The 25,238-nt window shown below is 46.6% G+C and overlaps 1 protein-coding gene and 1 pseudogene across 2 annotated transcripts in view; both read right to left on the bottom strand.

Annotated features, from left to right (window-relative positions):
- The window catches only part of SPIDR (scaffold protein involved in DNA repair), a 354,487-nt gene that overhangs the window by 29,932 nt on the left and 299,317 nt on the right, over positions 1 to 25,238 (bottom strand). For both annotated transcript variants that reach the window (XM_060128290.1, XM_060128291.1), the window contains exon 11: positions 12,926 to 13,066. In XM_060128290.1, the coding sequence (XP_059984273.1) occupies positions 12,926 to 13,066 (141 nt within the window). The remainder of the gene's footprint in view (positions 1 to 12,925; positions 13,067 to 25,238) is intronic.
- Positions 14,419 to 14,519, bottom strand: LOC132508462 (U6 spliceosomal RNA; annotated as a pseudogene).

Here is a 25,238-nt window from a genome sequence, read left to right as displayed (position 1 = left end):
ACAAATACAGAGCACTGTAGTTAACTTCAAAAACATTTTCTATTTTGTTGTTTTTTTGCGGTACGCGGGCCTCTCACTGCTGCGGCCCCTCCCGCTGCGGAGCACAGGCTCCGGACGCGCAGGCCCAGCGGCCATGGCTCACGGGCCCGGCCGCTCCGCGGCATGTGGGATCTTCCCGGACCGGGGCACGAACCCGTGTCCCCCGCACTGGCAGGCGGACTCCCAACCACTGTGCCACCAGGGAAGCCCTGATTTGTTGTTTTAATAATTACCAGCTCCCTAAGAGAGAAAAAAGTGCTGCAAAGATTATTAAGGGTTAGTACACAGATAGAGATACTTACCTGGAGTAAAGTTACTGATTTCTTAGAATGAGAAAACCCATTCTGTTGCCTGCATTTTGTTGTTTGTGGGATATTCTGGAAGCTGTAAAAATCTAAGTAGAAAATACACAAATGAGTCACAAAGGGAGGAGACCGACTTGAGGCCATCTCCGAAAAAAGTCTCACAAATTCAGCGTAAGAGTCTGAAATGATGCCCACATGCAGGTGTCTCTCCTGGACGGACGAGAGCCCAGGTTTGCCCTCCAGGGAAAACGATCAAGCCGAGACCCCACATCAACTGAATTTCTGGCTGAGAAAGGCAGCCTCTAACCCTTAACCCGACGCTCTCGGCTGCTCTGACAAGAGGAAGAGGGCCGGGGCTAGTCCTGGGGCAGCCACGGCAGGGCTGCCTGGCGCAAAGAAGAGGCCGCGAGAACAGAGTGTGCCTGAGGACGACAGCAAGAGGAGTTTTAGGAACATCAGAGATAGACGGGGAAGGAGCAGGGGCTCTGGCCTCACCACTACCCGAAAGGATGCTGAATGTACATATTTCACCCTGATTTTATAGACTGGCGCAGCCTCCCTGTACCGAGGGCGACGGCCAGTGTCGCCTGGAAGCAGGTCCCCGGCTGCAGCCCATGGGGAGGAAGCACGGCGGAGAGCTCTCCCTGAGCTCACCAGGTTGTTCCCCGACACGCCTGCTCACCAGGCCTCTTTTCTATGTTATTTTAGAGTTATTTTTCCATCTGATACTGCCTCATCTAACTACTCCCAAATCTTCACCGGATAATCTAAGACTGCCTGAATCACTTTCTTTTGGGTGTGGGTGGAGTGGAATTTGCTGCAGAAGATTTAAACCACAATGGTGACGTCACCCTCAAGATGGGACGCAACCTGTTCACTGAGTTAATTCATCCTCAGAGATCTCAGAATATTTTTTTTAAACGAAGCATTTATATTGGTTGTAAAATGTTCCTAAAATTTCTCCGTGCAGTTGCTAATTTCTCTGTACCTACTGTTATGTAGTACTCATGGCTTTCTAATAAGACAGATTACCTGGAGATGGAATATTTCAGACCAGGGATTCTGAAAGTGGGGTCTGGAGACCCCTGGGTCTGTAAGACCCTTTCAAGGGAACCGCAAGGCCAGAACTATGTCCTGAGACCTTATTTCCCCTTCTCTCGTGAGTGTACAGTGGAGTTTTCTAGAGGCTACACTATGTACAATACAGGACTGACTGAATGCAGAGCAGAGATGACAATCCATCGTTTTCTGTTAGTCCAGACATTAAAGAGATCTGCAGAGAACATAAAATAAGGCTACTCTTCTCACTAAGGTTGTCTTGGTTTAGAAAATATTTTTCATAAAAATTCTATTTGTTATTATTTAATGGGTTTATTTTTAGGATTTTTAGGTGAACTAATAAATATTTAATTTTTTCCATTTTATTTTCTAATATAGTAGTTATTGATCAATATAACCACATTAAAAAAATCTCCTTGGGGGTCTCAGTAATTTTGACGAGTATTAAGGGGTCCTGAGACCATGAAGCCTGGAAGTGCGCCACTCAAGATCCACTCTCTACCATCTGCCTCCCTCCCTCCGTCTCCCTCTGTGCCCTCGACTGTCTTCCAGAAGGTAGCTTGTGTCACCTTACGTCCTTTTATGTCACTCTCATACACACACGAGACAACCTCGAATCAACTAAACAAACTTTTGCCTTGATACTGAAATGCATTTCCTTCAGAGGTTTGGCTGCCAGAGCAGACGCTACCAGATGGCCCAGGAGATCATGAGTAAACTGATGGGAGCCATGGCAACCTTGAGATCCTGAGGAGGTTAGATAATCAGCGACTAAACTACATCATTATGCTGGTGAGACAGGAAAATGGGGCAGTCACTTTGGAAAACACTTTGGCATCGACCCAGCAATCCCACTTCTAGCTATCTACCCAAGAGAACCGAAGACTTATGTCCATATGTGCATCGTGAATGTTCATAGCAGTATTACTATTCATGACAGCCAGAAAGTAACATGGAAGCAACCCAAATGTGCATCAACTGATGAATGGATAAATAAGTCTGGTACATCCATACAACAGAGTATCAGGCAGCCATAAAAAGGAGTGAAGTACTGACACACGATACAACATGGATGAACCTCGAAAACATGATGCGCAGTGGAAGAAGCCAGGATGGTTCCTTTATACCAAGTGTTCAGTATATGCAAATTCACAGAGACAGAGTGCAGATTAGTGGTTGCCAGGGGCTGGAGGGTGGGGAGTGACTGCTCGTGGGGAAGGCGTTTCTTTTGGGGGTGATGACACTGTTTCTGAATTAGACAGTGATGGCATCATGTCGGTCGGGCATTCTGACCTCAGAGACCACTCTCTGCTAAGAATATTCCACAAATACCTTATAGATGTGGGGAATTACTAAACATTTTCCAAGGCTAGTTCAATGAATTTCAGGACAATATTTTTCAAATTTTATTCAACAGATAGAGAAACTGAAGAAAGGAAATTAAAGACACACACCTGAAATTAAGCCTTCTGCACTATTTCTTTGAACCACTGCTTAAATTATATAACTATGAAAGATAAATTTGTAACTTTGGAAGGCCGCACATTTTGTAGGCTATCTGCTAGTAATATTAAAAAATATCTTTCCTAATCTAGATTCTTTCCTCAAGATCTAGGATATAAAAATATTAACTAGAGCAACTTTGTATTATAAAACAACTTCTTTTTTTTTTTGAGGTACGTGGGCCTCTCACTGTTGTGGCCTCTCCCGTTGCGGAGCACAGGCTCCGGACGCGCGCAGGCTCAGCGGCCATGGCTCACGGGCCCAGCTGCTCCGCGGCATGTGGGATCTTCCCGGACCGGGGCACGAACCCGTGTCCCCTGCATCGGCAGGCGGACTCTCAACCACTGCGCCACCAGGGAAGCCCATAAAACAAGTTCTTTGCACATTTCTGTTCTACCTCGGCGGGAAATGTCACACACACACACACACACACACACACACACACACACACACACACACACACACACACACACACACACACACACACACACACACACTCAGCTACAAGGGAAGGAAGGAATTCTTGCTGCATGCTGCTATCTGGAACTGCAGACAGTTCTTAGGCTGGTCTCATTCCCAGGTGGTCCTTATCATTTCAAAAGTGTCACATGATCTACTCACCAGTGTGGAAGCAGGAACAGCCACATTCCACATAAAATCTGTCAGCCCAGGTTTTCTGATAGATGCGTATACTTTCGACCAAACGCTATCACCAGTGCGCTCTGATACCTGAGACAAACCTGTCTTCTCAGTCTATTCTATTACCATGAGCTCACATGTGAAGTAGGCTCCCTTCATGCACTCTTCCAAAGACAGCCTGCTGTTCCCATTGGGAACACTATAAAGAAAACCACGGAGGAAACCAGAGGACTGCAGTGATCTTGGGGGGACGGGGCGTTACCAGGAGGAGCACGCTGGGGGTGATGCCTGGACACCCAGCACATTTTGTTCCTTGAATTTGGTGGTGGCTTCATGGGTGGCCCTACCAGTCGTTCACTGCGCTCTGCAACTGGGGATCACCCATACGTCTGTCGTGTTTCCCCATAAAGAACCGTAAAGAAGGAGACAGGAGCGCACACACTGACGTCTGTTGCTGCGAAGAGGCAGAAACTGGAAAGGGACACCCTTAAAGATACCAAAGGGAAAAGCAACCATTCTTCTTTGTTTACAGACATGCCTACGTTCATGAGAAAGATGTGGAGTGAACACCAGTGGAGAGGGGAGTATTAAATTCCCTTTACTCTTCGTGTGACTTATTTTTACAGCAGCAACCAGTGAAAGCAGCAGCTGTCCTACTACCTCCCTTGCACATAATGCTGAAATGCCTGATCTGAGGCTGCTCACAACATGCAGTCCCGGTCCAGGTCCAGGGGCCTTCGCGACCATCCTCTCCACTGTCAGTGATTCTAGGGAGAGGAGCAAATTCTCTTGCTTTAAAAAAAAAAAACAGTAATGAAAATGATCTTTCTTAAAAGTCATATTTTCATTAATAAGTGTCTAAGTAAACAGAAAAGAAAAATGCCGAACTGGACCTGAGGCCCCCAGTGTCATTATTTCCTACGGATCTGATGCTCCTCCTGGCCACTCAAGATAATTCCAGCACAGACGGCTCACTGCTGTTGTTTAACAAAAACAATGGAAAACACCAAGAATCTAACATCTACACCCCTGACAAGAAATGGTCAGATTTCTGACTTGAGGGCCGGGGATTATGACTATAAAGCAAATGGGAAATTTACAGAAATGAATTCCCCTAAAACTGTTAAGTAATTACGTGTAGGCTGTAGCACCAAAGATGCAGGCGCTGGACTCTGACGGACCGGGCTCCAGGCCCACCTCACAGACGTGCAGCCAAGTTATTACTTAGTTTCAGGAGCTTGAGGGTCTTTATTTAACAACACAATAATTTGTTTTTCAATAAAGACTAATTTATTTTGTCCTGAATTTGGCGGTGGCATCACGGGTGATGCCTGTAGTGAACGATGCCACCACCTAATCTGCCATCTAGTTGGAGAGTTGAAGGAAAGGAAAGAGGGGCTGCAGTGACAGTGAAACTTCTTTTCTTTCCACTTCCGTGTCCCACGTGAAAAGACAGGCATTTCACTGGCAAACTTATAAAGATTTAAGAGTATTCTACCTATGATGAAAATGCATAAGATTCTGCAAATTTGAGAAGGCACTTAATGAAGCATAATTAAGTATTTGCACTTCATATGTGAGATTAACAAGGAACACCCCACTTAGCTTCTGAATCACATGACCCAGGGCCCTCACAATAACGGCTACTGCCACAGGCTGTTACCCTGAGAGAGGGAGAGAAAGAACCTTACTGATGTGTGCAATGTTCAGAGCTGCAATCAGTCCTCAATGCTTACTTTCCAACCACGTGGCCCTAGGAGCTGGCTGGGGGCTGGGTGGCCCGACACACCACCTCCCAATTTTGAACAGAATAGCTCCACATTGGTTTGTTATTAACACGGAGCTTCCTCTTTGGATTCTATTTTTTTTAAGTTCAAAAGTTTTAAAACTACTGGTCCCCTACTGGTAGGTAATTATGATTTTTGTGAGAATAGTGCAGGGAGAGGGGGAGTATTGAGATTTGTAAGAGAAGGAATGAATGAAAAAGCAAAAAAAAAAAAAAAAATTCCTGCCCATTTGCTGAATTCCAGACTTACTGTGCTGCCAGGTGAATTCACCAGATAAATTACTAACCTGGAGGGACAGGGAGCAGTTGCTTTTATGTTCTTGTATCAGATCTTCTGGTTTCTTTGATCCCTGTTTTAACTAAATCTCTCTGTACTTTTTAACTCCACTGGCTTCATTACCCATTCTCTCCCATTATTATCAGATAATTGACAAGGCCAGCAATTTCCAACAGGATTTATTTTCTTTCCTGGAAAAAAATGGAACACTCCCAACTTCTAGTTATAGTTCTTCTAAGTTACTCATCTTTCTCTTCCTGTTTTATTTGTAAAAACAAGACAAGAAAGACTTACATCAATGTTGGCCAGAGTTTTACTTTTCAGTTAATTAGAAAAGAGAAACAGAGGAGGAGGAGGGAGGGAAGAACCACTACTTCTGCATGTTTTAGGGTGTGCAGGGCCGCTTCCGCGTGTGAGCTCATCAAACCACCCAACCCCGGGGGGAGGCAGAGCTACTCGTCCTGCTGACCACTGAGGGTCAAGATGCGACTCAGGGGCAGTGGTTCCAAGGCCCCCAACTTCCCCTCTGATGCCTCCGTTCAGTGACCAGCGACGCTCCCTGCAGAAGCTTTGGGTTTGCTTCTGAACAGCAAGTCCCCTCGCATCAGCCAGGCCGACACAGCCAAATCACCCCAAGTGAACTGGGTCCTACTCTGTGCCCCAGTCACTGGGGGAAGGTGTGGAGCAAGGGGGTGGCCCTGAGCCGCGTCTGAGATTGCTACTGAAAGGGTGCTTATGTGGCCAGGAACTGCTGGTACAGTTTGCTTTGGTTCAGACTTGATTTCTCAGTCAGGTGTTTACCGAATGCTCTATTAACTGCTACGGAGGACATGAGGACACCAGGCTAGATAACACTTGGCTCCAGCACGACAGTCTATTTTTGGTCAGAAGATAACAGGAATGAACTTATGGGTGGGAACGTGCTCTTCCATGGGTGTCTGCCTAGCAACCAGATGAACCTACAAGTCACACCCTGAAGGCCTTCTCGGCGAAGCCCCACCCACTCCAGCAAAAATCTTCTTAGACTGTCAGTGCTTCCCCACTGGAAAGTCAGACTGAACTGTGAGTTCATCCCTGCGTCCACACCCAGGTGCTGTGTTAACGAATGACTGAGGGAGAGAGACATGCAAGGACCAGTCAGAGCAGAACTTCTTTACCTAACTGAGGGAAGGGTGAATTTATTTTTACTGGATAGTTTTTGAAACACTATTAGGTCAGTAATCTTGACAACAGTTAACGCTTGGCCTACACAGCTCAAAGGTCTCTTTCAGGAGGTCTGCGGTTCTCGTCCCTCCTCTTCCTGTGATCAACCTGGTGGGTGTGTCAGGCCTTTGGTAATCTGCTGGTGTTCCCCTTTGTCAATGTCTCTATCACTGATTAGGTAGATAGATATACAATAGTTTTCTTAAGGATTGTTCATTGAACAATAAAGGTAATGACTGATTTAGAGGGGTGCCCATTTTACTAAACATATATCCTAATTTCCCCAAAATAACCCTTATGGTTAAGGTTAAATAATCGGCATTTGCTTTCTGAGCCCCTATTCCCTAGTTGGGTCTTTTTGAGATATGTGAAATTATGCCCAGATGTTTCATTTAGAAACAGTTCTTCTCCAACTGGACTTATGAAACATTTGTAGTTGTTTTTACAACTCAGTGTAAACACTTTTTAGGCAGTCAGTTCATCCCCGCCCCCTTTAAGGACTGAGGTGAAATTCACTCAACATAAAATTAACCATTTTGAAGTGCACAGTTCAGCGGCATTTAGCACATGCACAGTGCTGTCTAGCCCCAGAATGTCGCCATCACCCCATCAGACCCTGTGCCCGTCAGCGGTCACTCCCTGCTCCCCTCCTCCTGGCCACCACCAACCTGCGTCCTGCCACCATGGGCTTGTCTGTTCTGTTCGTTTCATATAAACGGGATCCTACAACGTGTGGCCTTTTGTGTGGGCTTCTTTCACTCAGCACCATGTTTCACACGGGTCAGTGCTTCGTTCTTTTCGGGCAGTTCTTTGAGCATCACTGGTTTCAGGATTTAGTACATTCTCTTTCGGTGACATTTTACTCTCCTGCCATTAACTTGGGTGGTGAACCTACCGGCAACAATTTTATTTTTCAAAATGATGAAAGAATTCTTAAGTATGTCCCCTTAAAAGAGGATTTCCAACCACAGCAATGAGCAAAAAGATTCTGGACCTCAAACCCCAAGGGAATTCTGTCTCTTTAAGAGGCAGCCTTTCTGAAGAGGGGAAATCAAAGGAAGGAAATTGCCACTGAAGTTTCTTTCCCCAGGAGAGCTCTCACCACTGCTTATTTCCTGTTAAAGGAGCAACTGAGATGATCCCTCCACAACGACCCTAACCCACACGCATCGACTTGTGCTGGACGATCCCTAAAAACTCCCTCTGCTGCACCTCCATGTACGTGGGTCACACAGGGTCTCCCAGGAGACCAACGCCCTGGTGCCCAAAGTCACAGTGGAGCCTGACCTCTGACCAGTCACCCTCACCTGATCCAGGCCCTCCTCCATAAGATGGGATCCCATCCTGGATAAAGTGCTTTCACAACAACCTCAGGCGTTACCCACTAGACTTATTAGTGAGAAGGACCCAGGGTCTTGAGTCCAAGGTGCACAAAAGGCGTGGTCCTCACCCTGCACTGGACACTGGTCTTGGGACCAACTTAGTCTCTATTCTTCCCACTAAAATTGAGCACCAATAATTACTGCTCAGAAAGTACAAGTGTACACATTCAAATCTCGTTGAGGAGAATCTAAGATGAACCCAAGCAGACAACGAATGTGCATTCCACAAATACTTATTATGAGCCTCTCGAGTGCCAGGAATTGAGCCACATACAAGAAACACAATGGTGAGCGAGAAACAGAGCCTTATGATGGGAAGGGCAGCCTCAGACACTGGCCACAAGGCGTCCTAATCCACAATGGTCTACACCATGCAGAGGGGCAAGACCAGGTCTGCATGTCAAGAAACCGCTGGGACTCAGAGCTGAGCAGCTGGGACACAGCACAGGCCAGCTGGGGGAGCCATCCCAGGGCTCCTCAGACCACTGTTAACGCTTGTGTATTATTGCTAAAATGTCACTCAAGTTTACATGACAATATACCCCTCTGGTGGGACACAGGTCCAGAGAATCCCACACAGCCCTGAGCACTGGACCCAAAGCAGCGGCTGCAAGAGACAAAGGTGCCACCCGGAGAACGGGAGAGTGCTCTGCCCCCCCCCGCCCCCCCCCAACCCCGGGCCAGACCAACAGCCCTAAGGGCACCGGGCTGGGGAGCAGCATGGGGGCTTCGAGGGCCTTCTGTTTCCTGACCGTGGGGTTAGTTTGTGATCATGCTAACTAAGCCTGGCTTCTAACTTAAAGTTTATCAGTACTTAATCTGTTACCTTTAAAACAAAAGCTGGCATTTAAACAGTAACTATTAATCGGACCATTCTCTGAAATACACCCCCCTCGACGTGCCCAACCCCTCACTCTATCCTCAAAGCTGACCAGATGGACCCGCTCCAGGGGGTGAGTGGACGGCTAGATCAGGGGGCATGTCCTCCCGCCCTCCCGTCCTCAGCCCCAGGCCCCTCCCGTCCTCTCCAGGGTTTCCAAATCTGAACCCGCCCTCTGAGCCGGGCAAAGCGGCTGCTCTGTAACTGGCACTCGCCGGTGGGTGTCTTTCGAGACCTCCTCCTGGCTCTCCTGCTGGTCCATGAGCTCTGGGAGAAAGGGGCTATTTTACACTCCTGGCATCACCACAGCTCCCAGGAGAGCGCCACCCACCCCCCTGGCCCCCGAGGCTACTGGAAGTTAAAAATCAGTGGTGATGCGTTCTTCCTTCTCCTGCCCTCAACTGCTGCAGAAGTTTCCAAATCTGCACCCCTGCCCAATCCCTCCTTCTATTTCAAATCTATTAAAAGTACAAGAGTAGAATAATCTTAACTCTATTTTCATTTTTATTACCTCTTCTTCTCTCAAAAACTCCTAGGGGCCCTAATTTTCTCTTGGATCAATGCAGAATCCCTAATAATAGGATTTAAGGCGTTGTCTAGCTGACTTTTTATTTCAGTATATTGTGGTTTCAGATAAATCCCAAAACTCTAGCACAGCAGCAACCAGCCAGGGGCATAGCACAAAGAGGTCCTAAATATTTAACGAAGAGATGACTGAATTATACTTTCTCCTAATCCTACTTTTATGTCTTCACAGATAACATCTTACCAATTTGAGGAAAAGACCAGCCATTTAAGGCCCCATCACTTAAAGCAACAACCGCCCAGGATCCCTGGGCAGGTCTAGTCTCCAGTTCAAAAGGAGGCAATTCATGGTCAAAGATCTTGTTAGTTGCTTCCCTGTCATTCTCAGCACTCAGATAGACCCCTCTGTATACGGTGAGTGCTGACTAAATGCTCTCTGCAACAGTCTTCTCCAGTACGTTACTCTTAAAGAGATCTCAATAAAATAGTCACTTATACATTAATAATGTATTTTAGACAGATTAGTGGCTTTTGTTTTAACAAGTAGGAACATAAGTATTAGCAGGACTTTGAATTGAAAGAGGTTCCTCTCCCCCGCCAAAAATATGCTAACTATATTTTCCATACTTATAGGATTAAGATGTTGCAGAAGATCTTTTTTCCCTCAGTATTACCCTATCACATAAAAAAAAGAGCACATAATAATCAGCAATAAAAGATAAAGCTCATACACAGAACTAAGACACAAAAGTAAAGTGAGTTTTCAGCCTGTCTGACCTCTAAACTGTTGCAGAGGCCACCTGGGAGGACAAAGGTCAGGGGACACGCCTCAGCCCCTGGACAAACAGCCTGGAGTCCTCCAGGGACGCAGAGAGCCAGGGAGAGGCACATGTCTCAGCAGTGTTGTTTTAAAATGGTCTTTTCCTTTACATCCAGGGTATTTTTCTGACTCTTCTCACCCTAACGAGTCAGTATGGACACACAACTCCAAAAAGCGGTCAGAGAAATGCGACAGACATGACAGCTGTTTTCCTGCAACTCTTCCCAAGGCGGCAGGTGAACAGGGTGGGACGCCCTGCACAGGCCCAGCCCCAAGGCCGCCAGTCCACCCAAAGCGCCACAGGGAGCAGTGACTTCCGTCACTGTGACTGTGGACCAGATGAGACCGGGGTGCTAAGATTTCAAAGGCTCCGCGATCAGCCCAAACGTAAAACTATCTTCCAAATGGCAAAAAATAATTTTCTATATTAGATATTGGAATTATATAATTATAATTAATCATTTTAGCTTGAATTCTGGGAACTAAGTGTATTTCGTTAAGGTTTATCGGAAATATATTTTGTTAAGGTTTATGAGAGTTGCTATGAAACACAATAATTGCGGGGGGAAGAAAAGAGACAATTTGTGTTTACTGGGCCGTGGATGGATGACTGACAGTGGATGATGTCACTAATAGGCAATTATAACATTCAGCATTCCAAAACTATTTAATAATTTGTTTTGAAGAAATACAGCTTCCAAAAGAACAAAAAGACAATCTTAATATTTATTTGGATAGTTGCATGCTAAAATAAAGTTAAACACATAGGATAAAGAAATTAATTCCAACCTAAAAAAGTATCCAATACTTTGTCAAATTTTAGTCCAACTTAAAAATGGATGGGTTCCAAAAGTTTGTAAATGAATTATTCAGAATAGTCAGTGCATTTCCCGTGGAAAAAACATTTCCTATGGCAATGTTGTAGATAGTAGCAAGACTTCCAGTGTAACCCACAAAAACCAGATTAAACATTAGGTACACATATGGCTGTATAGCATCATGGTAGCAAAGCATGTACTTTTTAGAGCAAAGCCCCTGGACCCCTCCTGGCTCTGTCAGTCCCCACGAGTATTTCCCTGGAGTTGGGTCCCCAGTCGCCAGCAGGAAGTACGTCCCCAGGAGTGGACTCCTCTGGCCTGCAGGACACCAGGACACCTGCCAGCTGGAGGGGCTCCACTGAGGCGCCCGAGATGGGGAGCCCCAGTACCCCGGTGTGCTCAGGTGCGAGGCTGGTGCCGAATATATGTCAGGGAGGTCTACACGGCCCCGGTGGGGTTAATGCCGTCACGCCAACGCCACAGCAGCACCTCACTTACCACCACTACACACGGTCTTTCCAGATGCCTGTGATTCTGAAACTGAGGACTACATGGGGTTCAGCCTTCGAAACGATAAGGTTCATGTGACCCACTTAAGCTTTCCAAATACCTGGGCAGCTCCCTCCCTAATCCATAAGGCAATTACACTGTAACACAGCCTCCCTGTAAGCAAAAGGAAGCATTTGTTACGAGCCGAGTGTACATGAATCAATGCAGGGCTCACAGGGGCCTGTCCTTCAGGAAAACAGGGTCCTGGGTGGAGCCGCCACTCAGAGGCACGTGAGAGACAGATGCGGCACAGGGCGGGGCCGGGGAAAGCGGGCTGCCAGTCAGTTTGGACGGAGCACGGCCGGAAGGGCCCGTATGCAGACCACTGGACTAGGAGCAGCGCATACGCCCAACGGCGCCTCCCAACGGAGCCTCCCAAGGGCTCCTCCCAACAGGCGCCTCCCAAGGCTCCTCCCAAGGGCTCCTCCCAACGGCGCCTCCCAACGGCTCCTCCCACCCGCACTGTTACAAGCTCAGACGTTGCTCTAAGTAAGACAGTAGCATTAAGACAGCTAAAATTACACACTGCCTGAGGAAAGAGGCTATGATGAGAGAAACCCAAATTCACCGTTTACACTAATTCTCTATATGACTGGATCGTTCCACCGAAAAGGTTTCTTCTGCTCCCTAATTCATAGATTAAGATGCTCACTGGAATGGAACAACCCACGCTGGGGCCAGATCTATGTACCACCGCCACCCAAAACATCTAGCGCGAGGAGCCACGAAACGTGACAGAAAACAAGCTTTCTTGCTATGGAAAGCAAAAAACGTGACAAATTAAGAGTTTTGCTTAACACTTATAAAATGCCTTTTCACTCAGTTATATTTTCACTTACATAACTGACTCATGCAAAGCTGCCTTATTAGTACAGATAAGGAAAAATAAAGAAAAAACTTTAGAATTAAAATACATATATATGACATTTTTAATCCTAATTTTAATAAAATTGTGAATCACTAAACCTGCATAATTATTTTTGTTGTCAATGATAATTTTTCTTCCATAAGTACTTTATGGGCTCCACCCAACTCGTGGCCTTGTCTTAGAGGCAGACTCTAGGATCCTAGTTTATTGTCTTTAAAAATGAAATTACAGATGTTACTGTAGCAAACTGGATGCTACTGTGGTGTCCTCACCTTCCTCTGGTGACCTTTTGCAGAACCTTCATTCCCGCCAGCCTGCAGGACTTGCCCTCCAACTCCCTGTCCTTCAGGACGGCGCCCTCCGAGTGCACCTCACTGAAGAGTCCAAGGGCATCTTGCACGAGAAGGCAGACTCTACAAAAAAGGATCCACATTTGCTCTTTTAGGAGACAGTTTTTGATTCAGTACAGAGACCAGAATTTCCTTCTCCTTCACTAGAAATCCACTGTAGATCCACCGTAGAAATCTACTTCCATTTAAAACATTTCAAATTATGTTTTATCAAACACTAATATTCAAAGATATTAATAGGTATTCCTTGAAAATTATCACCAAAATGTTGCTAGCAGTAACTTTTCTAAAATTTACTTCATCAGATCTATGGAGAAAAAAATACATTGAAATCACATACAATTATTACTATGTTCAATTCTTCTTGCAATACGATATTTTATACCCAAGAACACCAGGAAATATCCCTGACTGCTCGCCTGATGCCCATACGGTTTTAGTCTGTTCAGGAGCAATATGTAGCAGGTGGTACCCAGAAAAATGTCCTATCTATCTTAAATATATTAGTCTTAACATTTCCATATGTGTGACATTATTTAATATGTTGTAGCTATAAGACATTTATATAGTACAAACTCATTTCTCATGGTTGACTGGAAAAAGAAAATTTTACACAAAGAGTAGGGTTCTGTGGCTTATAATTAGGTCTGGATCAAACAAGTGAAAAGCTAGAATACTTCAAAATGAAGATGAACAATGGTGGCCTTTGGATTTTACAAAAATGAGGAGCTGAGTTGCCTAAAGTAGAAAAATTAATGTTCAATCCTACTGACTTAACCTCAGGATTTAAAGGTCAAAAAGAAAGTGGGATGTAAGTTATTTGTTTCTTCCAGAATTCTGAATATTGTCCCACTGCCTTCTAGTCTTCCACTGTTTCTAACGAGAAGTCCCTTGTTACACGAGGAGTCACTTTTCACTTGCTGCTTTCAAGACTTTATCTTTGGCTTTCAACATTTTGACTATGACGCATTTGGGTACGGGTCTTTTTAGGTTTATCCTACTACAAGTTCATAGAGTTTCTTGGATGTGTAAAGTTTTCCAGTCCAATTTGAGCCATCTTCAGCCATTATTACTCCAAATATCTTTTCTGTTCCCTCCCCCACTCCCCTGCCCTTCTGGCGCTCCCATTACATGTGTATTGGTGCACTTAATGGTGTTCCACATTTCTGAGGTTCTTCATTCTTTTCTCCCCTTAGAATATTTATTTGTCATTTGTGAGATTTCCATAATAGTGCAGAGATAACCATGGTATGTTTTAATTCTTCATAAAGACTAAGTTATTAAAAAGTCTTCACAAGCATTTTTTTAATTGCTAAAATACTCTGCAGTCATCAATTTGAGATTAAGTTTTAACATGCTATTGAAATTACAATCCTCTTTTCTTGGGGAAGAGTTTTAAGTTTGACAAAGGGCTTACAAATGTGCAATGCTTCCCAAATCTGCATGTCATGTGCACAGGGGCTATGCTACTCTCTGTATGTTCCAATTTTGGTGTAAGTGCTGTCAAAGTGAGCACTTTTCATTCTGTCTCTCCTTCGGGCTGCACTAGCTCCATTATTCTAGATCCAAGTCCATGGATTCTTTCTTCTTCCAGCTCAAATCTACTGTTGAGCCTATCTAGTGAATTTTTCATATCAGTTATTATACTTTCCAACTCCAGAGTTTCCATTTGGTTCTTTCCAGTTTGTGTCTTTTTACTGATATCCTCCTTTTGATTAGACTCTGTCATCTACACACTGTAGTCTGGAGACATGGTTCCCTCTGCTCTGTGAACGTATTTATAATGGCTGTTTTAAAATCTCTGTCTGCTAAGTCCAACAACTGGGCCCTTCAGAAGCGGCTTCTATCATCTGCTTTTTCCCTCATGTATGGGTCATGCTTCCCTGTTTCTCTGCAAACCTTGCAATTTTTGGTTGACAACTGGGCGTGCTGGATAGTAAATTGCGGCAACTCTGGATCCTTGACTCCTCTCCGCCAAGGGTTGATGATGTAGTTTACTCACTTGCTCAGTGACTGTCTGCACAGCTCTTCCCTGCAGGCTGCAGTCTCTGATGGTCCTGCTCAGATTGTCTTCTTGTTTTCATCTTTTCACATGGCTACCCAGAGGCTGCCCCTAGGTCAGCGAAGCCACTTATTAGTGAGAGGTTGTGCTTGGGCATCCTTAGCCAGTCAGACTTTTAATCTTTACCACTGGACATGTGTGTCTTGGAGGTTGATCTCATAGTTCAAGGAGTGCAGATTTTTGTCCTCATCCCTCTCCTTTGGCCAGAGCTCATATTTCCCCTCCCTAATCACACCTGTGAAGATGTGGCCTTGGGCAGGTCAGACAGCCAGACCTGTGTGCGATTTTAAAGTCTGGCTTCCCAGAGTTGCCCCTGGTTCAAAGCAGCCAACTGTTCATCCAGTGTGGTTGGAGGTGGTCCTGAGGCCTTCAGGGAAGTGAGGCTCGTACCCCAACCTTCCCATGCGGGCCGTCAGTGCTCCTGAGAGCACACCCTTCCTGTCTCTCAAGTCTGACTGTGATTCCAGGAGGGCTCTTGGTGGTCTCTTTTCCCTGATTCTCTCTAACTTTTCATTGCTCTGTCCTTTGCTTGTTGATAAAGAGTCAGGAAATTACAAGCACTCTCTGAACCTCTCTCCACCAAGATCCTCATTGTTTTCAACAACACTCGTGGGCATGGAATTCTCCCGCCATCTCATGCAGCCCTACAGAGCTCTTCTTCTTCGCCATAACCTGTCTCCCTCTGGGCAGTGCCCCCTTTGCCTGGACTGACACCTCTGCTCTAGAGTGGGTGCGGTGGGGGTGGCGCTGGTCTTCTAGGCTAGCCTCTCTGCGTGGTGCATCTACCCTGTGGCGGGCTGGGGTAGGACAACTGGGCCAGTATTCTTGGCCCACCACACCTGGGGTTGAGCTTCTGCAACAGGGGCCTGAGGATAAGGGATGCTAGTGGGCAGCCCTCCTAGAGTGAAATGTGCCCTGGACTGGGAGTTGAGGGGAGGGGGTTGTCTTCTTGACTGCACTCCCTGGAGTAAAGCCTCAGAGTAGCAGTGGTTGGGGGGGCGGTCAGGGCTCAAGGGCCACAGACTCACTGTTCTTCGTGAGATTTATCAGATTTTCTTGGTTCCATTGAAGGAATGTTTCCCCATTTGCTGTATGCCCTTAGGACAATTTCCAGAGGCTTCACATGATTGTTTTTTACAGCTTTCTCCAGCTGAAACTCCGCGAAGGGGAGAATCCACCGTGTAAGCAGAGATCCTCTGGATAGTTAGCATGCGCCGGTTAAGAAAATACAATGGCTCTGTAGCCATTATTTCCAGGTTCTGAGAGTATCTGGAAACTCTCTGAGTTTGTAGACTTACGTGTGAGCTGTTCTTTTTTTCTTAAAAGACATCTTGATTTGCTTGAACACAAGAACTGAGCCAAATACAAAATTACTGGGTCAGACACAGAAGCGCTTGATGTAGCGAGGTCTAGAGGGCTGCAGAGCCTCAAAATCAGTGTCACAAGATTTTGAGTAACAGTGGCACATACGGGGTTGTCAATGTACCCCAAACAGTGCCCTGGCCTTAGGGGTGTCTATTTATGTGCTAAACACAGCAGGACTGCTGCGGGCCCAGGCCTGTGCAGGTGCCCTCTGAACCTCCCTAGGGAAAGGCCTGGCACAGGTAAACATACAATCACAGGCTGTGGGATTACAGGAGGGAAATAACAGAGAGCCTGTGAGAAAGCACTGGGGTGGAATGGCCTGGCCAGGTGGTTAGGGAAGGCTCCTTACAAGAGGTGATCTTTAAGCTGTGTCCTGAAGAAAGAGAAGCCCACCCTGCACAGGGTTGAAAGAAGCACACTTAGAGCAGAGAGCACAGCACACACAGAACCTGGGATGGCAACGAGCTTTTCCATGTTTGAGAAGTTGAAAGAAGGCTGGAAAATAATACAAAAGAAAGAAAAAGAAGACAGGGGGAAAGTGGTAATAAGGGGAAAGACTATGTACTATGTGGGTATTTCCATGCATTGCTCCTGATTTAAAATCAAAGTTATGTTTATGAAAAATTAAAAACTCGAGGCACTTGTAAAGGGGCGGGATGGGGAACGGGGAGGAGGCAAGGGCATCTCCCTGGAGGGGCGCCTCTGCTGTGCGCAAAGGCCCGTGCCGGGGGCTCCCTGTTTGTGGGCGGGGGGGCTGCCTGGGCCCGGGTGGTGAATCGCTGGCCCGGTCCAGCCAGCACCCCCGCCGCCCGCCACGGGCGAGTCATGGGGGACACTAACAGGCGTTAGACCAAATGCTCCGTTTCAGAGATACAACCGCAGGCATAAGCAGGAGGCTGGCTTGAACCGAGCACTTTCAGAGCCTCCGCGGTCCGCGTGTGAGTTCGCTGCCCTAATCGATGGAAACAGGGGGCCTGCAAAGTGCTACTCACAGGCTGAGCTCCACTGGCTCATGTGTTTTCTTTAGTTTATAAAGTGTTAAATTTTTTTAAAAAATTAGCAGCAAGTATTAAAAATTAAGGGATTTTATATAAAATTCGTTTCCTGTTTTCCTAAGAAGCCTGCGGCTCTGGCAGTACTGGGTGGCCGACACTCATCGTCAGGCACCAGCCTGTCCGGTCATCACGTGGCCCCACCCGCCCCCCAGCCGTCACGCGAGTGCGTCCCGTTGGCCTCGGTCAGCAGGTGGGCCTGCGTGAGGGCAACATCTCAGGGCAGAGACTGAAGCACACAGTCTTGGGGGATGGACAAGGGACCGGAAGAGTCTACACTGGCCTAAGATTTCTGAAGAGGTGAGTGGAGTGGAGAATGAAGCGCAGCCCCGGGTGTGGGCAGCCCAGACGTGGGTCTCATTTCAGAGCGGAGGAGCCAGGGAATCCAGACCAGCCAAGTGACTTGAGCCGGGAGGTCACGGACAGAGCTGACCGACACGGGTCCGGGGGAGGACAGGGCTCGCCGCAGGGCACGGAGGGCTGGGCCTGGCCCTGCCCCAGCACCAGCCAGCTCCTGGCTGCCCGTCCCCGTGGACACGGGGGGCCGGCTCTGGACGCCACGTCAGTTACCTCTTCTGCGCCAGGTGAGACGGTTCCAGTTCCACACGGGAGGCGCTCGGGCCCCGCCCTGAGGTAGCAGAGTGGCCGAGCCCAGCAGGACACGCAGCCGACACGAGCACTGCCCCTAAGTATCCCTGAAATACTGGATGAGCTGCGGCCTAGCCACATGGAGACGAGGAGACCCGACATTTTAAGATCACGTCAGGGGTCGGCGCTCACAAGATGGGGTCTCGGCTCTGGGAAGCAGGCTGGGTGCGTCCGTTCGCCCTCCGGCCAGGACGCCAAGGATCCCCAGCAACTCCACAGCCCGGGCTGCTGGCGATGGGCAACCTCGGGCTCTGGCTGCAGGTGACTTTCCACACATACTGAGCCCTGGTGCCGGGAGTCTCATGCCTCGCCTGACAGGGACACTGCTGTCTTCAGAAGTGGTCAGCTTAGGTAAACGCTAGACCAGCACAGAGAGAACGTCTCCAGGGAGGAAGGGGGATGTCCATGGTTAAGAGTAAGAGCCTCAGAACTACTTCGCTCCCTGAGATAAGAGTTCGCCGCTCAAACCTCTCGCAGTAACAGTCTGGCAGGCGAACACCACTTATTTCAGATCAGTGTTCCACCCACGCCTAAAACACTGACCGTCACCAAATAAAACCCCTCACCCACGTTCATGGTTGTCAGCACATGGTGCTGGGCGGCAGCGGCCTGGGAGGGGCTGCCTCAGCTCTGCGGCTGGGGGACGTGGCCAGCTGCTGGGAGCTTCGGCTCTGGAACCCTTAAATCCAGGCAACTTTATCTGCTCGGCACCTAGCGAAGAGCCTGCACCTAATCTGCGCTCAGCGTCGTGCTTTCCTTCACCCACCAGGCAAATCCACTTCGTTACAAACACACTTAATCGACAAGAAGGTGGTTTTTTCCCGTCACATCACTTGTCAGCTCTCCTGAGCCCGTAGGAGGTGTGTGCACCTCTGTAAAAGGGCTGATCTCCTGCGTGAAGGGGCTCAGAGGAACGTGCTCGAAGCAGCAGAGGGCCCACCGCCACAGACGTGACGTCGTCACTCCTGACACCAGCTTGTGATCCGCCTCGTGGTGCCGTCCTCACCACCCAGCTCCCCAGTTTCATGGTAAGTAAAGCTCCTCTCTGGGTAAAGCGATGGAGAATCACCAACACCTCGCGTGGCCCCAGAGCCCTCGGCTGCAGCGCCTCGACTCTGTGCGTTTCTGAGCCACGAGGGTGAGGCTGGAAGAACTGACTAAAACTGATGCCAAGTGAAGCCACACTCCACAGCACATGCCCAGCAGCATAAAACAATACAGATAAGAGGTGCACGGTTCCATCCGGCCACATCACGGATGGAAGTAGAAAGTCCATCGTGCAGTTAATGTTTATCTTTAAGAATGCTCCCTTCCTTCTCTTACCAGCTGAACGCCTCATCATGCTAATTAAAGAACATTTTAAAAATTCTAAAAATGCATGTATTGTTAGGCTGTGAAAGTACCAGAACAAAGCACAAGAAATAAGGAAAACAAAACTGTTGATTCACAGAGGGGGTTTTAGTGAGACGATAATCCCTCTTTGAAGCTTTAAATGCCCCTCCCCAACTTTTCAAAAATATTTACTTTCCCTCCTTTCATTCATTGGCTCAATATCATAGATACATAAATTAAGAAAAGCAAGAAAGAAGCAGCGAACATGGGTATGTGTGCGTGTGTGTCTGTGAACGCTTGTGTTCCGAGAGAGAAGCAGACGAAGTGACATGTGGGATGTTTACACGAGTCATGGAAGCAGTTCTGAGCAGTCCACCAAGAATTCCCGGAATCAGAGTCAGGCCTGGCTGTTTTATTCTAGGTCAGTGTCAACCGAAGCAGCCTCTGAAGATCAACAAGGATCTTTCTCTCCATGTTATAAGCCCTTACTAAGCCCTAATCTAAGGAAGAAACAGAAGAAATTCGAGGATGAAGTGAGAAAAAGAAGCAGGAGAGAGAGAAAGGGGAAGAGAGACTGGGAGGGGAGCTTGGACCTGACCCCGAAGGGGAGGAGAGGGCGAAGAGCAGGGTGCGCGGAGGGGGCAGGGCCTTTCCCAGCTCCAAGCCGCGCGCAGACGGGAAACCAGATACAGCAGGACACTGTGTCCTCCTGAAAAACAAGCAGACCACGCTCCTAAAGTAAACAGCTAATCCTGCTGTTTATCTTTCTAACATGAGATGTTAGCAGGATGATCTCTACTGCACAGAAATGGGGTTTTTATTCATTAAAAAAATCATATTTCCTCTTTGCTAAAATAAAAGTGTGACACGGAAACTTTCTAATACCAGTGAACAAGAAGGAGTTAACAGTCGTTCTTTGCTAAAACTCACTTAACTAAAGGATGGCAAGAAGCCTGAGAAAGGCCTTTTCCACACTTACACTTCCTCTTTATTTTTGGAAAATACTGCATTGCTGAAATTAACCAAACAACAAACCCTGCTGCAAGCGTGGTCTTTTGAGGAGGACACAAATAATGTGGACATAACTGGCGTCCTGCACTCGGACTGTGGTTTTACCACTCCTGGAGGTAAGACTTGACTGGGCCGAGACAGGTCAGAAGAGGACGTTTTATACATTCATACAAGTTTGCCTCCAGGACAAGTTTTCAAAGATACATAGCTACTCTTACACATTTTTGTTAAGTGCAGATTCACGTGCAGGCGTGAGACCCTCACACGCTCTGCCCCTTTCCCCCAGTGGCACACTGTGCCCTGAGTGGCACAGTAAGACATCACACCAGACACCTCACAGCTGCAAGCACCACCCGGTTCAGGTCTCACCCACCCCACTGGTGGCTGTATGTGTGTGTGTGGTGCTGTGAAGTTTTATCACCTGTGGAGGATCCTGTATCCACCGCCACAAGGACCCCTCAGGCTGCCTTTTATCACGCACCTCCCTCTGTCTCCCTACCCTCCATCCCCAGCATCTAGAAGCCACTAATCTGTCTTCCATTTCTAAATGTGGCCACTTTTGAAATGTTATAAAAATGGAATCATCTAGTATATGATCTCTGGGTTTGAATTTTTTCCCTCAGCATAGCTCCCTGGTAATAATCAAGCTACTATGCCTTTTATTTTCATAACAGCTTGAGACCTAACTTACATACCATAAAACTCATCCAAATAAAAATACTGCGGCAAAATACACATAAAATTTCCAGTTTCACCATTTTCAAGTGTATAATTTGGTGGCGTTAAGTACACGCACGTGTTCTGCAACCACCAGCACTATCTAGTCCCAGAATATTTCCCTAAAAGGAAACCCCAACCTGTTATGCAGCCTCCCTGTTCTCCTCTCCCCCAAGTACCTGGCAACACACCCATCTACTTTCTGTCTCTACGGATTTGCCTGTTCTGAATATGTCACATAAGTGGAATCATGAGAGTTGTGGCCTTTTGAGACTAGCGTCTTTTACTCAGCATAACATTTTCAAGTTGCATCCAAGGTGTAGCAGGTGCCACCACTGCACTCCTGCTTGTTGCTGAATAAGATTCCACTGTATGGATATGTCACATTTTGTTTATCCATCCATCAGGTGATGAACATTTGGGTTGTTTCCACTTTTTTGCATTTATAAATAATACTGCTATGAATGTCAGTGCAGAAGTTATGTAGATATATGTTTTCAATTTTCTTGGGTTTATACCTAGGAGTAGAACTGCTGGATCATGTGGTAATGCTATGTTTAGCTTTTCGAGGAACTGCCAGGCTGTTTTCCAAAGTGTCTGTACCATTTTACCAGCCAGTATGAGGGGCTCCAATTTCTCCAAATCCTTGTCGACACTTATTATTGTCTGTCTTTTTTATTACAGCCATCCTAGTGGTGTGAAGTGGTAGCCGCTGTGGTTTTGATTTGCATTTCCCAGATGGCTAATGATGTTGATTACCAAGTGATTCGTGGCCATCTTCTTTGGAGAAGTGTCCATTCAAATCCTCTATTTTTTTAATTTGGGTTATCTTTTTATATTGAGTTGTATTAGTTTTTATATACTCTGGATACAAGTCCCCTATCAGATATGTGATTTGCAAAAAGTTTCTCCTGGGCTTCCCTGGTGGTGCAGTGGTTGAGAGTCCGCCTGCCGATGCAGGGGACACGGGTTCGAGCCCGGGTCTGGGAAGATCCCACATGCCACGGAGCGGCTGGGCCCGTGAGCCATGGCCGCTGAGCCTGCGCGTCCAGAGCCTGTGCTCCACAACGAGAGAGGCCACAGCAGTGAGAGGCCCGCGTACCACCAAAAAAAAAAAAAAAAAAAGTTTCTCCTGTTCTCTGGCTCGTCTATTACTTTCTTGACAATGTCCTTTGAAGCACGGAAGTTTTTATTTTGATGAAGCCCCATTTATGGATTTTTCTTTTGTTATATATGCTTTTGGTGCCATAGGTAAGAAACAATTACCTAATATGTATGTTTATGAAGATATCCCTATGTTTTCTTTTGAGTTTTATAGTTTTAGTTCTTAGGTTTAGGCCTAGGATCTATTTTGAATTAATTCTTGTGTATGGTGTGAGGCAGGGGTCAACTTAACTCTTTTGAATGGGAATATCCAGTTGTCTCAGTGCTTTCTGTTGGAATTACTATTCTTTTACAGTTGAAATGTCTGTCTCCCTTGTCAAAAATCTGCTGACCACAAATATAAGGTATTATAAATTTTAAAAGAACATATACATCATGCCAGTGATATCTAAAAAAATAATGAAGTATATGAGTGTAGGTCTTAAAAAGAAAGAAAGAGTCTGAACTCACCAAACCAGAGGATTTAATCAGAGTTTTGGTCTATCATTAGCAAAGAGTTGTGTAAATGCATCTATTCTTCCCAGGATATACAGACTAAAGTTGCTGCTATATTTATTTAGGTCCAATGAATACTGAGCAAGGGTAACTGGCCAGAATCGCCTCTAATCTAGTTCTATTACTTTACCATCATCCTGCAGAGGACTCCTAAAGCTCTGTATCTTCTGGTCCAAACCTGTGGCTCTTCCTGCGTGTTCCCTCTTTGTGTAACTGGGCCCCACCATTCTCCCGGTCACTCTCTTCCAAAACTTGACAGTGATCTTTATTTCCGTTTTTCCACATCCAGTTGCTGCAGCCAATCCATCTGCTCCATACTTATCTTCTTAACATCATCCATCCTTCTCATTCCTGTTTTGCTGTCTTGTTCTGCTTATTACACGGATTAGGCAGGTGTTTCCCAACTCATCTTTTAACCTCATTCTTCCCTCTGGCCACTCCTGCAGGTTGCTGCTAAAGTAATCTTTCTTAAGGGACAGAGTTGGTCATGTCACTCAACTAGTCACGGGCCTTCCAGGGCACCCCAGTGACTCCTGCGTGTCTCCGGATGCATGCATGTGTGAGTCCAAGACCAAGCTCCTGCAGCCTCAGCCCCACCTGAGACCTGGTTCCCATTCCTTCCTCTAAACGAATCTGATGTTCCCTACCACCCCACTTGTCTAAGGACGCTCATTTTTCAAAGTCAAACTCAAATTCCATTTCTTTCACGATTTTTCTCATTCCATAGTGTAAACAATTCTTCCTTTTTCTTTGTATGCAAAATGGTTTATTTTTTGCCTTTTAGTTTCTATCACATTCTACTCTATCTTATAAAAACTTGAGTAGATCTCTTCTCTCTCCTTTTTGACTGGAAGTTTCTCGAGGATGGGATCATACTTTTTATTCCCTATGTACCCATCGCAGCCCTTAGCTGTGCATTATAGATGATCAGTATGTGCTTGGTGCACTAAGTTGAATTAATTGACAGGCATTTATTCAGGCTTTGTAGGAACAAAAGGTATAAGAAGTAGCTCCTACTCTTATGGACAACAATCAGTATTAAGATGCTTTATACAGGTAATTTACAAGGTGAGATCTTTACACTGCTACAAAGGATAGGAGTTTTAGTGTCCTGGTCAAGTTCTAAATTAGAACAAGATATACGAAGGGAAAAAGGGATCTTGGCTAAGAAAGTTTTTACTCAAAATGTGCCAAATCAACTGAACAGCCCTGGGGAGACTGTGGTCTCGTTTTCTCTCATTTATCCCCTAATCACTCTCAAACGAGGGTCATTTGGTATTCCCACTTTTCCACGGCCATCCACCACTGAACCTGAACAGCCTAGGGTCTGTGACTGAGTGCACAGTAAGGAAGAAGGCGCCCAGGTGGGGCACATGTTTTGGGAGTGCCGAGGTAAGTCACATATCTTACGGCTTTCCCTGGATCGCCATATGGCATGTTGACCAACCAAGAGTCATCACAGCCTTTCTTAACCTGGGTTCTCTGTGGGGGGCGAAGCCCTGACACTCTAAGACTGCACTGTATGCAACAGATCCGACCCTCCTGTGCATCTAGGTGACACTAGTTACGTGCAGACTTGGGAGGAAAGAGAAGAGTCTGGAATATCCTCAGGGTTCTGTGGTTCAAGTGAGGGAGCCAGCTGAGAGTCAATCAACCTGCATCGGGCCTCATGACGCAGCAGGAACAGCATACTCATTCTTAGATGATGGGCTTCTGAGTCAGGGTTTCACACTAGAAGCTGACTAACTGGCCTAGAAACCAGTCCCGTCTAATGCAGCAGCTTGTAAATCATCTGTGTTTGTGAAGCAGAGGTACATGTTCTACCTGCTCTGACCTTACCAAATAAAACACAAACTACCTCGGCAAAAGGCATCCATGAAAGGCTTTCTTGTTTTTCAAAGATCAATGTTGATTTTGTAAGTTCTCAATCCTAAGAACACAACATCCATGACTGAGCAACAGAAAATTGTTTTAGGATATTTGATAGTGACATCATTTCAATTTCAAAGACTAAACCACATTCAGTTTACTGTACTCAAGAAAGCAGACGAGGGATCACTTTCAGAAGACAACTTTATACCAGAGGGAAGGAAGGTGCTCAGGTATGAATCCACCTCGTGGCAGGACTGTGAGCCACACACCTGGCTCTCCTCCCAGCCTCAGCGTCCCACCTGGCGGGGCGCCAGGACACCCACCGCCCAGCCCCACCCTGATGAGCATCCCTCCTGCGTCTATGCCGCCTCCATGCACCAGCTCTCGCGTGTGGACCAGCAGACGAGCACCCTGGAAGCGCAGCGTGGTCTCCTCCCAGCTGCTGCTCTGCAGCCCACTTTCCTGTCGTCTTCGAGAAAGTACAGGCCTCACAATCTCAAATTTACTAAAAGTCTAA

Source organism: Lagenorhynchus albirostris, chromosome 17 (genome assembly GCF_949774975.1).
Source record: "Lagenorhynchus albirostris chromosome 17, mLagAlb1.1, whole genome shotgun sequence".
Taxonomy (NCBI): domain Eukaryota; kingdom Metazoa; phylum Chordata; class Mammalia; order Artiodactyla; family Delphinidae; genus Lagenorhynchus; species Lagenorhynchus albirostris.
This window is presented reverse-complemented; position numbering and strand designations above follow the sequence as displayed.